A 13331-nucleotide genomic window follows, 5' to 3' on the forward strand; every position below is an offset into this window, starting at 1 on the left:
TCCTCCTTTCTTCTTCTGGTAAAAACGGTGGATGGCTAACAGCTTTTAAGTAAAATACTGCCACCTTCTGCCAAGAAATGTAAACTACAGTTGGTTTCTCACATCTCATCTCATCTGGCTCACAAAGATTATTTGTTTCCGTTTATGTTGACAGTTTTAAACGCATAAGCGTAGATGTCATGTTTACTAATCATTCACTGTGTGATTTGTGCCTTTTTACTTGGGTAACGCGAAGTACAAATACTTTGATACAGTTCATTTGTCAGGTATTTGCACTTTACTTGAGTATTATTTTTCTGACTTCCTTTTACTTGTACTCCCCACAGTTGACAACAGATAACTGTACTCCCAACACCTTTCTTTGCCAAAATAGGCACAACACAATTTTTAACCTTCGCGGATAACGACACGATGTAAAAAGATGTAATGGAGAGATATAGTCAATCGCTGATTAAATCTTGTTTGATTGAGATATTGGAGACTTTTGTGTGTGGCGGGGGGGACAGGTAGAGCAGTGAAATGCATAAAGCGTGAACAAGGGAGCATTAACGATGATGACGGAAAAAATTTGGAGAAGCAAGATATTCCTCATCCATGGCCTCATTTTAGAAAATTGTTCTCAGCTCCAAGAATGATTAGTAGCGAATATGTTGGCTCATGCCCGCATAAAAATGGAGCTTCTTGCTTCCACAAATGCTTTATCATACACACACACACACACACACTGCGCTTACTCATCATGAGATGTGTCTTGACTCACACCTTGGCAATGAGACTTTTTTTTTTGTAGGCCATCAGTTAGGACTGAACCAACTGATATTTATTTGCACTGACAAGGGGCTGGATTGCTGTTTGATTATTGATTGATTTTAGGTGTTGTCTTGGCTTTCCATGCCTTTTTCCACTTCCCGTTCGTCATGTGTTGGATACTTTTTTCCTGTGTCATTTCACATTTTTACACACAACTTCATTTCTGAGCTTATATGTTCTACTTTCTTTGTATGTATGGATTGCTTGAGTTGTTCCCAATATCTGCTGAAATTTTCATGTCAATAGCACCTTTGGAAATATATTTGAGAAAAACGGTGACGTGAAATACTTATTTCAATTGTGTGTGTGTATGTGTGTATTTATTTCTTAACTTTTAATATTTTTATACAGATTTAGAATAAGTCTGTAACAGCAAAATGTGGAAAAGGTGGTGTGAATACTTTCTGGTGGCACTGTATATTATATATATATATATATATATACACACACACATACATACACACACACACACACACACATATCAAAAGGTCTGCACGGTGGACAACTGGTTAGCACATCTGCCTCACAGTTCTGAGGACCCGGGTTCAAATCCGGCCTCGCCTGTGTGGCGTTTGGATGTTCTCCCCGTGCCTGGGTGGGTTTTCTCCGGGTACTCCGGTTTCCTCCCACATCCCAAAAACATGCATGGCAGGTTGATTGAAGACTCTAAATTGCCCGTAGGTGTGAATGTGAGTGCGAATGGTTGTTTGTTTATATGTGCCCTGCGATTGGCTGGCGACCAGTTCAGGGTGTACCCTGCCCTCTTGACTGAAAAAAAGCTGGGATAGGCTCCAGCACGCAATAAAAAGGGAAAATAATTCAAATTGCGTTCATTCAAAGTAGAGTTCCCTTTATTATAACAGTTTAAAACAAATAAAAAACCGAAAACAAAAATAACATTCACAACAAATGCATGGCGCTGCATGGCTCACCAGTGGTAAATACTGTATAAAATAAATACTTCAATAAAAAAACAGAAACAGGTACTGCAAGATCTCCTCTGGTTCCGGATCTGAGTCTATTCGGGTAGATGTGCACTTACAACTTCACTGTAGGGTCCGTACCGGCCATAAATGTCTTTGCCCACCACAGCGACACACAGCTTGTACCCTGCTTTGTACTTCTTGATGGAAACATACATAGGCAGAGATTTGGCAACCACATTCCCCAGAAGTCTCCATTCCGGGAAAAGTCCGCTTCCCTTGACCTTTTCCGTGGTTAGGAAGATGCTACAATGTGTAGAGAGAGAGAGAATTGGTCTGTGCAGAAGTAAGCAATTCCAAACGATACACAGTACTTATATTGAAAAGCCAAATACGTCAATCCTAACAACCATTGAAATAGCTAGGTTTTGTTCTCTAGGCATGCAGGAAACATATCTCTCTAATTAACTAGTTTAACTGTAAATAGATTTTATTTTCATCTTAATTTAGCCATTTATGTGAACTACAACGTGATAACAAGGTTGTGTCTGAGTACAGCAAGGGGACGTCGATGGTGATTTAGGACTATTTCAAACAAAACAAAAGAAATGGCAAAGTTGGCGGTACAGTTGGTTTTGGCTTTTGAATTTGAATGTGACTGTTTAATAACTTTTTGTTACCCTTCCGTTTAAACAAGTCGAAAATCAGTTAAACATGATGCAAGAAATGTCATCAACTGCCTATCCCTAAGTACAACTTAAACTTTCAATTATTTTGTGTCTGATCCAGAAATTTAATTAACAACCTCCAACTTCACTGAAACTCAAAATCTTGCCAACACTCACATGGCCCCATCCATCCATCCATTTTCTGAGCCGCTTCTCCTCACTAGGGTCGCGGGCGTGCTGGAGCCTAACCCAGCTGTCATCAGGCAGGAGGCGGGGTACACCCTGAACTGGTTGCCAGCCAATCGCAGGGCACATACAAACAGACAACCATTCGCACTCACAGTCACACCTACGCGCAATTTAGAGTCTCCAATTTATGCATGTTTTTTGGGATGTGGGAGGAAACCGGAGTGCCCAGAGAAAACCCACGCAGGCACGGGGAGAACATGCAAACTCCACACAGTCGAGGCCGGGGATTGAACCCGGGTCCTCAGAACTGTGAGGCTGACGCTCTAACCAGTCGTCCACTGTGCCGCCCTCACATGGCCCCTAAGCCCCAAAATGTTCTCCTTAAATTTTGTTAAGTTTGAAATCTCATTCCCAAGTCCAGTTCTGGAGGTGACAGAATTAAATAAGTGTAGCCATTTAACCCCTGCCACAGAGCACTTTTGTTTTACCTGTAGCTCTCCATTGGTGGTTGAGAGACTGCTTTTTCTTCTCCATTCCACATCACCGAGAGGCTAACAGGCTCCTTGATGAGAGCCAGGTGGATGACTAGTTTTTGGGGGACGTTGTATGACAAAGCCTCCATGGCCAAGTTGGACGGGAAAGGGTTCATGGGTAGGGGAGGATACGGAAGCTCTTTCTATGGGGTCAGGAAAGCAGAGGAAGGTGATCGACAAATGCGGCTCGGCTGATTATTTCGGCTATATTTACACTGTGGCTGGCATGGCTCTAATGACACAATTCCAATTTTCAGATATGCATCATGGCTGCATAAAAAAAAATATATATATATATATATATATATATATATATATAAATAAAAGAATCGACTCAGATAGAAGACTCGGAATCAGGCCACTTCCAAATGTGTAGAAAAATATGGTATCAGATATAGCCCATCCATGTGAGCTTGACGTACAAAAAATATAAAATACGGAATCGCTAACGTATACACATCGGGGTTTTCTCAAACAACACAAATATACACATTAAAAAACACCAACTGTATATCTAAACTACAACCCCAATTCCAATGAAGTTGGGATGTTGTGTCAAACATAAATAAAAACAGAATACAATGATTTGCAAATCATGTTCAACCTATATTTAATGGAATACACTATGAAGACAAGATATTTAATGTTCAAACTGATAAGCTTTATTGTTTTTAGCAAATAATCATTAACTTAGAATTTTATGGCTACAACACGTTCAAAAAAAAGCTGGCAAAAAAGACTGAGAAAGTTGAGGAATGCTCATCAAACATGTTTGGAACATCCCACAGGTGAACAAGCTAATTGGGAACAGGTGGGGGCCATGATTGTGTATAAAAGGAGCTTCCCTGAATTGCTCAGTCATTCACAAGCAAAGATGGGGCGATGTTTACCTCTTTGTGAACAAGTGCGTGAGAAAATAGTCGAACAGTTTAAGGACAATGTTCCTCAACGTACAATTGCAAGGAATTTTGGGATTTCATCATCTATGGTCCGTTATAGCATCAAAAGTAGTGTATTCAATTAATTTAGCCCGCTCGCTCTAAAGCTTGTTAGCTCCCTAGCTCGTGTGCTAGATAGCCACTGACTGAATCACTTTGTACTTTATAAGGTAGACTTGTGCCAGAAAGTGTACACCGCAGCCTACATGTGTCATGGGACTAATTTTTAGCCTCGCCCAAAGGAATCCGGAAAACTGAGAGAGTGAAAAACTGTTTACCACTATATGTCAACTAACTGTGTCTTTGCACATTTTCAGCACTTATCTTCAAACATATTTAGTGTATCTAGAAACAAAATGATGACAAAATGTATTTACAGTCCCCTTAAAAAAAATCTGATGTAGGAATTAAAAATTGGGTACTTGGACCTGCAGTGTAAATCCAGTGCATGAATGCATTACCTGCTGTGGGTTTGTGTTCTGGGGCTTGTTGCTCTGACCGGGAGAGACGGATTCCTCTTTCCTCTGCGTAGTCAAAGGCTTCACACAGAAAAAGTGAATATGCAAGCAAGAACATGTCGATATTTGGCTTGAGCCTCATGTCATTAGCCACAATGCGCATGCCATGTTTTGATATGAGCATGTAAATCATCTCACCTTGCTCTCAGGAGTAGGAGGAGGCAGAGTCCTACATAGGTCGGCTAAGGCGTTCATTATAGCTAGATTAGCCATAACAAAGAATCAGAAAAAAAGGGGAAGAGGAAAAAAGGAGAAACAAAACAGTCACATGCATACTTTCACTCAGACATACGTGGACAGAAATAACCATACCTTGTTTTTGTATATTGAAATCCTTGTCCTGAAAAGGAGGATGTGTTTTTATTACACTTTTCGCAGAGATCTCAAAAGACAACATATCAATTTCCGCTCCAAATTAAGTACACAGTCGAGATACAGACTACAGTTAACTCCTGCCTTTTCACAGTTGGGCATTCGCAAATGCACCGATTCGCAGATAATCTCCATTCTTTTCTGAAAAACACACCCATTTTGTGTTTTCCTGCTAAGGCCAAAGCAATAAAAGTGTTACTGGTGGTTTGGCACCCGCAGATTCACCTATTCACAGATTTTATTTTTCCCATTTTTAAAAAACAAAATAATTTTTTTTGAATTTCTTATTTTTTTTTCTTTTAGTTGTTCCTTTTTGTGTTGAACCAATCTTATTTGCGGTTTATCCCTGCTTATTCAAGAGTTTTAGGGGTTAAAAATGTTTCTAATGCAAAAAGAAAAACTGAAATATCACACAGTCATAAGTATTCAGACCCTTTGCTGTGACACTCATATATTTAACCGGGTGCTGTCCATTGCTTTTGATCATCCTTAAAATGGTTCTACACCTTCATTGGAGTCCAGCTGTGTTTGATTATACTGATTGGACTTGATTAGGGAACCCACACCCCTTCCTATATAAGACCTTACAGTTCACATTACATATCAGAGCAAATGAGAATCATGAGGTCAAAGGAACTGCCTGAAGAGCTCAGAGACTGGTTAAAAAATAATTTATGCTGCACTTAAGGTTCCTAAGAGCACAGTGGCCTCCATAATCCTGAAATGGAAGACGTTTGGGACGATCAGAACCCTTCCTAGAGCTGGCCGTCCGGCCAAACTGAGCAGTTGGGGGAGAAGAGGCTTGGTGAGAGAGGTAAAGAAGAACCCAAAGATCACTGTGGCTGAGCTCCTCTCCCATCTCCAGTCGGGAGATGGGAGAAAGTTCTAGAAAGTCAACCATCACTGTAGCCCTCCACCAGTCGGGGCTTTATGGCAGAGTGGCTTGACGGAAGCCTCTCCTCAGTGCAAGACAAATGAAAGCCCGCATGGATTGTGCTAAAAAACACCTGAAGGACTCCAAGATGGTGAGAAATGAGATTATCTGGTCTGGTGAGACCAAGATAGAAATTGTTGGCCTTAATTCTAAGTGGCATGTGTGAAGAAAACCAGGCACTGCTCATCACCTGTCCAATACAGTCCCAACAGTGAAGCATGCTAGTAGCAGCATCATGTGTAGGTGTGTTTTTCATCTCCAGGGACAGAGAGACTGGTTGCAATCGAAGAAAAGATGAATGTGGCCAGGTACAGGGATATCCTGGACGAAAACCTTCTCCAGAGTGCTCAGAACCTTAGATTGGGCCGAAGGTTCACCTTAAAAAAAAAGACTGACCCTAAGCACACATCTAAAATACCGAAGGAGTGGCTTCAGAACAATTCTGTGACTGTTTTTGAATGGCCCAGCCAGAGCCCTGACTTAAACCCAATTGAGCATCTCTAGAAAGACCTGAAAATGGCTGTCCACCAACATTCACCATCAAGCCTGACAGAACTGGAGAGGATCTGCAAGGAGGAATAGCAGATGATCCTCAAATCCAGGTGTGAAAAACGCTGCATCATTCCCAAAAAGACCCTTGGCTGTATTAGCTCAAAAGGGTGCTTCCACTAAATACTGAGCAAAGGCTCTGAATACATATGGCTCTGTGAGATTTCAGTTTTTGTTTTTTATTAAATCTGCAAAAATGTCAACAATTCCGTTTTTTTCCGTCAATATGGGGTGCTGTGTGTACATTAATGAGGAAAAAAATGAACCTAAATGATTTTAGCAAATGGCTGCAATATAAAAAAAGAGTGAAATATTTACTTTTCGTACCCACTGTATTTCTTATGAAGATGCCAATAGGCTATAAGTAGCATAAATTGACATGTTCATCAAAATCCCTACCACTGTACAATTATTAAAAATGTGATGTTTCTATTCCTCAGTGTCTCCTCATGGAGAAAAAAGAGCAAAAAAACAATCACATAGGAGAGAAAAATAGGACTCACCAAGACATTTTTCTTATTTTCTTGTCTTTTTTTATTTCTTCTGCTCGTGTTTATTTCTGTGGATAAATACTAATGGAATAAATATCAACAAAAATACAACAAATAGTTGTAATAGTACTGGATTCTTACTCTGTGGCACGGTTTCATCGTCACAATCTATGCTGCAGAGGAGGACATGACATTGTTTCACAATTCACATTTCACCATAAACGCCAACTGTTCCTGAATTATAAGATTGTCTACTTACGTGATGACTTCATCATTTAGAAAAGATGGCAGCAAACTCTGAAACTGTTGAAATTCATAGATTTGTCATGTAGAAAAATTATATTTAAATGTGCAAACGTGCATGCAAATGTCATTCAAACCTTTTTGTTAGACTTCATGGCAGTGAGGGCTTTTTCTGCTTTCTTTGAGATTTTCTCAATACGTGCCTGAAAAAACAAAATAAAAACCTGTATATAAAATAGTACAATACATTAGCTTTGGGACTATCATTTCCCCAGCTCAATGTCAATCATTCATTTTCTCGGGCCCCCTTCCCAACTTGACAAATGTGTTTAGACACAAATCACCATGCCATATGTGGTTGTCAAAAATGTGTCACGTGAACGATGTGGCCTTTTTAGACAATTGATGATAGTGTCCACCTTTCTTTCCAATTCCAATGAAGTTGGGACGTTGTGTAAAATGTAGATTAAAACAGTAATACAATTATTTGCAAATCCTTTTCAACCTATACTCAATTGAATATACTAGGACTGCACAATATTGGAAAAAAATGACATTCCGATTTTTAAAAAACTTTTTTTGTACAACACTAAGTAGCCATCCATTTTCTGAGCCGCTTCTCCTCACGAGGGTCGCGGACACAATAACTATTTAAAAGAATAATTCAGTATACAATCTGTCAGAAATTGATTGCATAAACAAACTATATTCCAAAATAGAGTAGTCAGTGTTGGAGTTTACTAACCTCAAGTTTTTCGATGGAGCCTTCATAATCAACGTCCCGTTGAAGCTGCTGAATAGTTTTGGATAAAACTTGCAGCTTGTCATTATTCTTTTTCACTTCTTTTTGGACTTCTTCTTTGATCAGCATCTGAAGCTGTTACATAAATGCAAGTACAATACATTGTTTTAAAAAAATGTACGCAGCGCATAATGAATAGTCTAGAAAAATCAATTTTACCAGAATTGTGTCACTTACTTCAGATTGGGAGAATTTTATCTTTTTTTCACAACTTCCAGAAGAATCTGAGTTGGGACAGAACCGCTTCATTCTTTAAAAAATAAAATAAAATACAAAGGGAAAGGGAAAGGCAGCTTTGAACATGATTAATGTAAAAAAGCTTAATGTCCAAAAACTGTGCTCCATCAAAAACAAAATTTATGTGAACATCTCTACTCAAGCCCACTTCCACCTCTGAAAATAACAAAACAATAACCCCAGTATTACGAATGATGTACACATTGAGCCTAAGCTTTTTTACATTCAACATTTTAAAGACCATCTCCTTTGAGGTCACCAAAAAAAATGACGTACTTCAAGAGAACTCCTACATTGGCGCATCATCTACTACTAAGTTAGTTAGTTGTCACCATGCTTTGTTTCACACAAGGAATGAATTGAAGCCAATATTCTACAAAATATTCAGATAAGACAACTTACTTTGTCGGCCGGTATTTGTGTATCCAGAGCTGAATGGCTCTCGAAAGTGGTCACTCAATGAGCCACATTCTCGAGCACACATTGTTTTCAGTGTTTCACTGCGTTGACGTTTTTTTACCTTAGCACTACACACTATTACTGATGACGTAGAACATGTCCTAGTTTTAATCACAACGTAAAAACTTCTCGAAAGAGCAAGTACACGCATTATAAGACTTGGATAACATTTCTGAAATTTAGAGTCAACAGACCCACCAGTGATCTGGTGAATACTTACGCCAGTGCAAAGATAAATAAGGAGAATGGTGTGCTCGGTGGCAAATTTTGCTTGAAAAGTCACCCCGACGGGACTTTAGCTAAAACAAAAGGAATTTGCATATAGTGGAGCGCTGAACTCATCTTTTCATTGAAGCACAACAAGTTTAAAATACTATCTCAAAACAAAATGTGGTATTATATGTAGAGTTTACACCGTTTTATCGACCTGATCGGTATCGACCGATAATTAGCATTTTATGCTTATTGGCTTTCATGTCATAATTTGCCGATCCGATCAATGGCTCCGCAAAAGACATTTATTGCACGTCGCCATCGTGCACAGTATATTTGAATACAAAAGCTAGTTTATTTATAGCTTTGTCGCATGTCTTTTGACGTAGTACTGTAAATATCTGACGGCCAATAAAGTTATTAAAAAAAAAAACATGTCGGCAGTGTGGGACAGACAACACGTCTGAGACAGACAACAAGTAATGCCCGGATCAGACGACAAGACAAATTTGCCCTTTCACGATTGCACTATGTGAGACTACTGCACTAAAATCTTGTATTGCGATACCACTGCATCCTGTTTTTTTACGATCATTGGGCTTTATCTTGTCAACTCAAATGCGACCGTATACATTCGTTACCGTGGCGACGACAACAAGAGTGGATCGCGCCGACTGTATTATAGGGACAAAATGGGGGAAACGTATGTTGGTGGTCACCGGTGCTCTGGACAGGAGAGGACGCTCGTTAAAGGCTTGCTTGAGGTATGTTCACGTACTAGACTAGAGCAGTGATTTCCAACCTTTATGGAGCCAAGGAACATATTTTACAATTGAAAAATCTCACGACACACCAACAAACAAAAAGGTCACACATAGTGGATACGTTAATTACTGCATGTACTTCCTGCCATCTAATAGAAGACCATTCATTTGGTCTGTCTGTCACTATGCCTCACTGGCATAAATAGAGGAATGAAGATACATTATTTATTGTAAATATTTTTGGGGGAGGAATTAAGTACACAAGTATGTACAGTAAATGAACAGGTAATTTATTTAAATTACCTGACATATTCCTCCATCTTGTGATCGGATCGGTGATCGTTTTTTTTTTTTAAACTCGCTGATCGGCCCCAAAAATCCTGATCATGTAAAGCCTAACTATATGTGGTATATTTGGTGCATGTGAGTAATCGGAATTATTCAAAATTCAAAAGTGTGATTAATCACTTTTTTTTTTAAATAATCAATTGACAGCCCTATTATAATAACAGTCATTATATAGCCTTCATATTACTTTTCATTTGTACGTTTTATTACTTGAGTAGAAGGGGGACGTCAGATTATTTTGTGTTGAAAATTTCAACCCAAATATTCATTGTAGTCTTGTCCTGAGATTCACCCATTAGTTTCACGCAGTGCAATGAATGAATTGGTTTGTTTGAAATAATTACATGATTATTATTTTCCTATTTCTGTGTTCAGCAAGCTTTCCAATGATACCGACCTTTTGAATATACGTTTCAAACTCGGATTCAACAAAAAATGTCACGCCTAAAATCCCGACTCCCATTGACTTTGTATAAGGTTTTGGCCGGATGCATTTTGCAGATGGAGATGATGTTAATATTTGTCACAGGATAATGATACGTATACGATTGGAATCGTCTTTCAAATATCTGACAGATAATCTCGTTTAAATCAATTAAACTTTACAATTGTACACATACCTACGCGATGTGATTTCTAAGCAGAATATTCGATAGACAGTCCTAAACGTTACCGAATGTCCCAGGACAGCCTACAAGCTTTGCTCGTAAAGACCAAATAATTCGACATATATACACTGGATACTGTGATGTATCCAGTGTATATATGTCCATATTTTTTCCCCATAAAAACCACGAGAAAGCCTTTGTGTTACCTGGAAAACCTTTGGTGAACTCGCCTTTATTTTTGCTCTACTGGTGTTACTTTCTATTTGAGCTGGGTGTCAAGACTTCCGGTTCATAGCACCTTTCTTGTTCTCTTTCATGAATCCCGTTTACCAGTCAACGTTGCTCCCTACTACCACCCTGTGGACTGGATCAGTTTCGTCGACTCGGTAGTAAATGACCCATGAGCTACCGTATCTATCTACACTCAAATCAAATCAAAAATTAAACTTTTTTTTGTCCGAAGTAAACTTTATTTAAAAGGGAAATTAAAGTTTTATTTCATAAGATAATTCAATGGTATGTCTATCTATCTATCTATCTATCTATCTATATCTATCTATCTATCTATCTATCTATCTATCTATCTATCTATCTATCTATCTATCTATCTATCTATCTATCTATCTATCTATCTATCTATCTATCTATCTATCTATCTATCTATCTATCTATCTATCTACCAGGGACGATTCTAGGATCAGAGGTTTTATGGGATGCTGAGTTACCGGCAAGGCATGATTAAGATCACCCTTTTGTACATTTTAACGCAATACTTTCCCCACATTTCTGGGCGGGGGGGGGGGGGGGGGGGCGTTGGGGCACATGACTTTTGGGGAAATTCCCATCTGATAAAGGTTATGTAATATCTCTTGCAAGACTGTGCGCGTGTAGAGTGGGTCGTTAATGGTGGGCCGGTTGAGTGGCTATCGCGACGCCATCAAAGATAAAAGAGCATAGTTACAAGGGAACATTTCGGCTCAAGTGTGAGTGCGGAGTGCCTGGCCGTGAGTTGCAGCGTGCATTCTGTTACCGCTCATGCGATCTGTACAACAGTGATACAGTATCATTGTCATTGTCATGTCTCTTTGCAATATCATTGATACTGCAAAGAGATATTTGTCACAAACGAAGCAATTCATTGTTTTGTTTAATGCATTTGAATGTTTAATACAATTACGGAGGTTCACACGAGATGATTGTGTGCAACTCCTGAACGCATCATTTGGGGAGTTCGTTCAGTGTGAAGTTGACATTTTCCACTTTCACATTCCCAAAGTGTAGTTCACTGCTGGTCCACTTGAAGTCGCTACAAAACAAAGTCTTGTGACTAGTCGAAGCAGGGGGTTACAAGAAAAAACAACAAATAAATTGACGTACAAACAATTAAGTACTGTACTTTTGTGTCATTTGACAGAAATATATGGCATAACTAACGGCCATAGTTCATAATGTCCTTTTTGAACACATGGAAGCCCTTTTCAAGAAGCTAAACACATTTTAGAATAATTTTATTCCACAATAGTAAATTCTTAAAAAAAAAAAAAAAAAAAAAAAGTTGCCCATTCTGTCTTTGTTATTTAACAAATGAAACTAAAGGAAGAAATGAATAGTTTAACTTCAACTGAATATCCTTATAGTTCTTTCTGACTTGAGTTTTTATAGGATTTTTTTTTTGGGGGGGGGGGGTGATGTAATCAGTAACATAGTCGTAGTATATTTTTGCTTCGAGGCTATTTATTCAAAGACTGCAACAGTTACGTGTTGTACTCAACCACTATTAGAAATGTTTCAACTCCTTAGTTATTACTGTAATTTCTTTTGAATATCTCCAAACATAATCTCCAAATGTGTTTCTGATCAAAATTTAGAAAGACTCAAATTACATGAACTGTTATGAACTCATTGATTTCACTCCTTCTCATCTCAATATAAATTAAAGGGTTTGATTGAAAGACAGGAACAGCCATGAAAAATGAAGGCGTATTAATTAATATGGAATTAAAATCATAACAAGCAACCACTCAAAATGTTGTTTTGATAATTTTTTCAAGTAGTGAGTTAGAAGAGCAATCCTCACATCCATTTCCCTGAAAAACGCTTGAAAAAGCCGCAGGTTTAAACTAAAGTTTGCCCAAAGGTAATATAATCTTTACAAAAGAACCCAGTGCACCACCAATTGCTCATGCAGATGAATTGGGCACATTCCTGCGTGCAATTTCCTCAATAGAAAAAAAAACAACAAAAAAAACAGTTCAGCTTCTACATTAAAAACCACACCAACATCAAAAAAGAGTGATTAAAAAAGTTAGTGGTATTTTATGAGCAAATATTATTAGTCAGAAATAATTTCCGATGTGTAGAACATGGCATTGACAATTATGGCAGAATGGCAACAGAATAAAATGACCCACTTCATCCTCACCTGTTATGTTAAAATGCGTTACAGTTGGTTTAATAAATACCCTTTGCCTCGATTTTCATTGAAGGGAACAAAATAGCATAATACCATGACAAAAATAACAAAACATTCCTATTTCAAGTTTATATTGTCATTTAAATCCCAAACATCGCAGCACATCATTGGTTTCAGTGTTTCACCATTTCACCAACAGATGCAAAAGCATAACACAGACAAAATGTTCAAATACTACAACTACTATCACTACATATCTTGTATGCTATGGTTAACATCATTTCTAATTTTATTTTGCGTTACTGAAGACATTAGTATT

General features: G+C 38.3%; 1 protein-coding gene across 3 annotated transcripts; it reads right to left on the reverse strand.

Annotated features, from left to right (window-relative positions):
* Nucleotides 1-1634: 1634 nt before the first annotated feature.
* On the reverse strand, nt 1635-10938 carry atf7ip2 (activating transcription factor 7 interacting protein 2). Of its 3 annotated transcripts, none has more exons than XM_061701569.1 (12): nt 10806-10938; nt 8148-8194; nt 7914-8045; nt 7306-7392; nt 7185-7228; nt 7067-7098; nt 6938-6993; nt 4892-4919; nt 4718-4779; nt 4523-4600; nt 3079-3266; nt 1635-2039 (listed from the first exon to the last, which is right to left on the reverse strand). In XM_061701569.1, exons 3-12 carry the CDS (start codon nt 8037-8039, stop codon nt 1829-1831), a joined length of 912 nt encoding a protein of 303 aa, XP_061557553.1. In that variant the 5' UTR covers nt 8040-8045; nt 8148-8194; nt 10806-10938; the 3' UTR covers nt 1635-1828. The 3 variants fall into 3 exon arrangements, with proteins under 3 accessions (XP_061557553.1, XP_061557552.1, XP_061557551.1); XM_061701568.1 differs by having other exon boundaries at nt 7306-7371; nt 8148-8220; XM_061701567.1 differs by having other exon boundaries at nt 8148-8220.
* Nucleotides 10939-13331: the final 2393 nt, after the last annotated feature.

This window comes from Phycodurus eques, chromosome 16 (genome assembly GCF_024500275.1).
Source record: "Phycodurus eques isolate BA_2022a chromosome 16, UOR_Pequ_1.1, whole genome shotgun sequence".
NCBI classification, from domain to species: domain Eukaryota; kingdom Metazoa; phylum Chordata; class Actinopteri; order Syngnathiformes; family Syngnathidae; genus Phycodurus; species Phycodurus eques.